This window comes from Wolffia australiana, chromosome 7 (assembly GCF_029677425.1).
Source record: "Wolffia australiana isolate 7733 chromosome 7, ASM2967742v1".
NCBI classification, from domain to species: domain Eukaryota; kingdom Viridiplantae; phylum Streptophyta; class Magnoliopsida; order Alismatales; family Araceae; genus Wolffia; species Wolffia australiana.
The window spans coordinates 18,709,198-18,714,235 of NC_135841.1; the positions used below are offsets into that span (position 1 = coordinate 18,709,198).

General features: G+C 41.9%; 1 protein-coding gene across 1 annotated transcript; it reads right to left on the bottom strand.

The window, feature by feature from the left end:
- Nucleotides 1–7: 7 nt before the first annotated feature.
- Nucleotides 8–4,540, bottom strand: LOC144705435 (protein SELF-PRUNING-like). Its single transcript, XM_078578103.1, has 4 exons — nt 4,270–4,540; nt 2,392–2,453; nt 2,240–2,280; nt 8–425 (listed from the first exon to the last, which is right to left on the bottom strand). The coding sequence occupies exons 1-4, from the start codon at nt 4,468–4,470 to the stop codon at nt 202–204; spliced, it is 528 nt and encodes a 175-aa protein (XP_078434229.1). The 5' UTR covers nt 4,471–4,540; the 3' UTR covers nt 8–201.
- Between the last annotated feature and the right edge of the window lie 498 nt (nt 4,541–5,038).

Consider the following 5,038-nt stretch of genomic DNA (forward strand, 5'->3'; position numbering starts at 1 on the left):
GCTTACACGGGTCTGATCCCCTCTCTTTCTCTCTGATAAAAAATACTTGTAAATATATCTCTCGCTCTTCGTATGGAGAGAAGAAATTACGAAGAAAGATGCTACTTTCGACAGTGGGTCTCATAATCCTACACGGATCTGGTCCTCTCTCTCTCTCTCTCTCTTTCTGATAAATCATGCACATAAATATATCTTTCGCGCTCAATATGGACGCCTTCTGGGGGCGGTCTCGCGCTGGGCGTTGAAGAAGACGGCGGCGACGGGGAGGGTGAGGTTGTTCTCGGCAGCGAAGCGACGGGTGGAGAACTGATCTCTCGTCGCCGGTGCCACCAATGTTTGCCGCCGCTCCTGCTTGAAAAGTACAAACACGAACCTGTGTATTCCGATTTTTGGCGTTGGACTCTCGTAGCCTACCACTTCGTTACCTGGCTCGGAAAAAGAAACCCAATGAGTTATTTACACTTAGAAGTAACGTCTCTCTCTCTCTCTCTCTCTCTCTCTCTCTCCTCTCTCTATCTATCTATCCATCTATCTCTATCTCTCCTCTCTCTATCTATCTATCCATCTATCTCTATCTCTTCTCTCTCTATCTATCTATCTATCTATCTATCTATCTCTATCTCTCTTTGGCTGTCTGTTTCTCTCCATCTCTCTTTGTCTGTATGTTTCTCTCTATCTTTCTCTCTGTTTCTCTTTATCCCTCTCTCTATCTCCGTCTCTCCCTTAGATTGTACATGTCTGCCCATCCACCAAGATAAATCTATATATCTACTCAGTCTACCAGCCTACATAACTACCCATGAACCTATTTGTATGTTCATCCTTCTGTCTTATAGGTATGTATGCATGATTATATCTCAATCTTAGAATGTTTATTTTTATAATAAACTCTAATTCCAAATTTTATCCCAATGTTTCAAGAGAACTGAACGTAACTCTTTCGATAGATTCAAATTCTCAAACATATCTATTTTAAAACTTAAATCTAGAGTTCTATCCCTCTTCATTAGTATTATACCCTATCCGATTTGGATATAGTTTTTTACAAATAGATTCATGGGTATATCCATGAATCTATATATATATATATATATATATATATATATCTATTTATGGGTATATATTCATGGGTATACCCATGAATCTATATATCCGATTTGGATATACCCAGTAAACTTCCTGCTCTCGTCTGAGTACTGCATGCGCAATCCTACTTACTCAATAAAATCCTATCTCTATAAGTTAAGCAACTACAATTCAATACAATCTGTCTTTGAAAGAATCTCTCAAAATGAACATATATCGTTTATCCAATCTCTGTATTTCAAGGAATCTCCCAAAATGAATATTTATATTTTATCCAATCTCTGTCTTTCAAGGAATCTCTCAAATGAATATATATCTTTCATTCAATGTCAATATCACTTAATCTCAATTATATGGAATCAGATTTAATCTCCAATTCCTTTATCTGCTAAAAATCTCTATTCAAGTACCTCCTAAACATGAGACCGGCAATCTTTACTTCATCCAATTCTATAAAATAAGAAACTTCGTAACTTCTAACGTTGGGCTCTAATTATTCCTCTTATAACTAAGGACGTATTTCATTTCTTTTCAGAAGCCTTTCACGATCAAAAGCATCTCTTGTTACAGCTTTATATGTCTATCCACCCACCTACCTACACACGCATTTAACTTTTATAAACTATAAACTATAAACTATTTACTACTTTAACAAGTATATAGTCATGCATTTATTTAACATATCTATGATCCTTTCACCTGGATAGGTATCTACATACATACCTACTATGTACTACCTACCTACCTACATATCTATTTATGTATCTATCTCATCTGATTTGTCTATTTTGTCATCTATACATCTATGTACTATTTATCTGTCTACCTACATACCTTGATGTCCTATTAACCTAAACCCATTAATGTATATCCCCCTACCTATATATCTGCTGATCTTCCAATCCATCAACCAATTCAACTATCAATCTATCTACCCCTCTATATCTATCCAACTATCTAATCTGACCTATTTCCTATAGATCTACTATATATCGTATAAAATCTGTCTGTTTGCATAATATATATTTATCTAGCTACCTATCTTTCTACCTGCCTTGCCTACCTATTCATCTGTCTACCTACCCATTTCCGTCAATCCATACCCCTAACTACAAAACGATCACTCTATTATTCAACTGGAGAGATGACCCACCAAAGGAAGCGTCTGTGGTGCCAGGAATGTTCGTCACCATCCTGAAACAGAACCCATTTCTTGGCTTTAGACTATCTTTTGACAAATTGTATGAGACAACAGGGAAGCACGTTACTGACTCAGGAGAAGCCAAAGTTAGATTAGGGTTATACCAGTGGAGATGCTCCCTGTGGTATGGGTCACTGGGGCCTGGCACGTCCGGGTCTACCATTACCTGCCGTGAGGATTCATGCAAATATAAAATAGATTAATAATGGGTGGGGTACAATGAAGGGAATATTTTCATGTAAAGAAGTGGGTTTAAGTGACCTAAAAATGAATTAACATGGAGGATGCATGCACTTATAAAATAGTTAATAAGGATCGGGATAAGGAGTATATTGATGTATCAAGAAGTGGGTTAACATTTTCGGAAATAAACAAAAATGAAACAAGAGTGCATGAGAAAGAACCGGGGGCGGGTGAGAGGGAGAAACTGATGGCGGTATACACTATGGCAATTTATTCAAATGAAGAAGAAAGCGATGAAGACGGCGTATAGAGTAGAAAATACACTCGGATTGCGTGTATGAATAAGAGAGAGACAGAGAGAACAAACAGGAAGAACTACAGGGAGAGAACAAACAGAGAGAGAGAGAGAGAGAGAGAGAGAGAGGGAGAGAGAACTAACAGGCAGACCGTGTGAGAGAGAGAGCAAACAGAGAGAGCGGCACAGAGAGAGAGAGAGAACAACAGAGAGACATACACAGAGAACTAGCGGGGAGACCGTAAGAGAGAGAGAGACAGATACAGAGAGAGAGAGAGAGAGAGAGAGACAACAACAGAGAGACATACACGGAGAGAACTAACGGGGAGACCGTAAGAGAGAGAGAGACAGATACACAGAGAGAGAGAGAGAACAACAGAGAGACATACACAGAGAACTAGCGGGGAGACCGTAAGAGAGAGAGAGACAGATACACAGAGAGAGAGAGAGACAACAACAGAGAGACATAGAGAGAACTAACGGGGAGACCGTAAGAGAGAGAGAGAGACAACAACAGAGAGACATACACAGAGAGAACTAACGGGGAGACCGTAAGAGAGAGAGAGAGACAACAACAGAGAGACATACACAGAGAAAACTAACAGGGAGACGTAAGAGAGAGAGAGACAGATACAGAGAGAGAGAGAGAGAGAAAACAGAGAGACATACACAGAGAGAGAACTAACGGGGAGACCGTAAGAGAGAGAGAGAGAGAGAGAGAGAGAGAACAACAGAGAGAGAAACACACAGAGAGAACTAACGGGGAGACCGTAAGAGAGAGAGAGAGAGAGAGAGAGAACAACAGAGAGACATACACACAGAGAGAACTAACGGGGAGACCGTAAGAGAGAGAGAGACAGATACAGAGAGAGAGAGAGAAAACAGAGAGACATACACAGAGAGAGAACTAACGGGGAGACCGTAAGAGAGAGAGAGAGACAGATACAGAGAGAGAGAGAGAGAGAACAACAGAGAGACATACACACAGAGAGAACTAACGGGGAGACCGTAAGAGAGAGAGAGACAGATACAGAGAGAGAGAGAACTAACAGGGAAACCGAGAGTGAGTGAGGGAGAGAGAGAGCAACAGAGAGACAGAGAGAGAGAGAGAGAAAACTAACGGGGAGACCGTAAGAGAGAGAGCGAGAGACGGACACAGAGAGAGAGAGAGAACTAACAGGGAGACCGAGAGTGAGAGAGAGAGAACTAACAGGGAGACCGAGAGTGAGAGAGAGAGAACTAACAGGGAGAACGAGAGAGAGAGAGAGAGAGAGAGAGAGAGAGAGAGAGAGAGAGAGAGAGGGAACAGACAGAGAGATAGACACGGAGAAAACAAACAGAGAGAGACAGACAGAAAACAAACAGGGAGACGGAGAGAGAGAACAAACAGAGACAAACAGACAGGGAAAGAGATAGACAGAAAGGCAGAGCGAGAGAGACAGGGAGAGACAGATAGAGAGAGATAGAAAGAGAGAGGAGAGAGAGAGAGAGAGAGAGGTTGCACCAGTGTGAAGAAAGATCTCAAGTCACCTCCCTGAACCACGGCCTTGGGTCGTAAGGCTACTGTAGAAGGGAAGAACTCGCGGCCATTGGAAACCACCCTGTTGGGGCCATACGCCACAGTCATCTTCACGACGGGATCAAAAGAATCAATCACTTCGCCGATCACTCTCCCCACAACAAGAGGTTCCAGAGTTCTGGCCATGAGTTGTTGGACGTAACTCGAACTGCGGTTAAGAAAAAACCTGGGAATAACAAGAGGAAGGGGGCAAGTGTGCTCTTGGCGTCTTGGGCTTTCGAACGGAGGGGCCGGCAATTTATAGACCCTGCGTAGGCTGTGGAAGACGACAGAATTAGATGAGGTTCTAGATTGAGGCGTGCTGCTTGTGTTTCTCTCTCTCTCTCTCTCTCTCTCTCTCTCTCTCTCTCTCTCTCTCTCTCTCTCTCTCTCTCTCTCTCTCTCTCTCTCTCTCTCTCTCTCTCTCTCTCTCTCTCTCTCTCTCTCTCTCTCTCTCTCTCTCTCTCTCTCTCTTTCTCTCCCTCTCTCTCTCTCTCTCTCTCTCTCTCTCTCTCTCTCTCTCTCTCTCTCTCTCTCTCTCTCTCTCTCTCTCTCTCTCTCTTTCTCTCCCTCTCTCTCTCTCTCTCTATCCCAATATATATTTTCATCTTTCTGTCTCTTTCTATATATATTTATCTTTCTACGTCTCTCATTCTCGTAATTTATTTATCTTTCCATCTTTCTCACTCTCGTAGTTTATGTATCTTTCTAACTC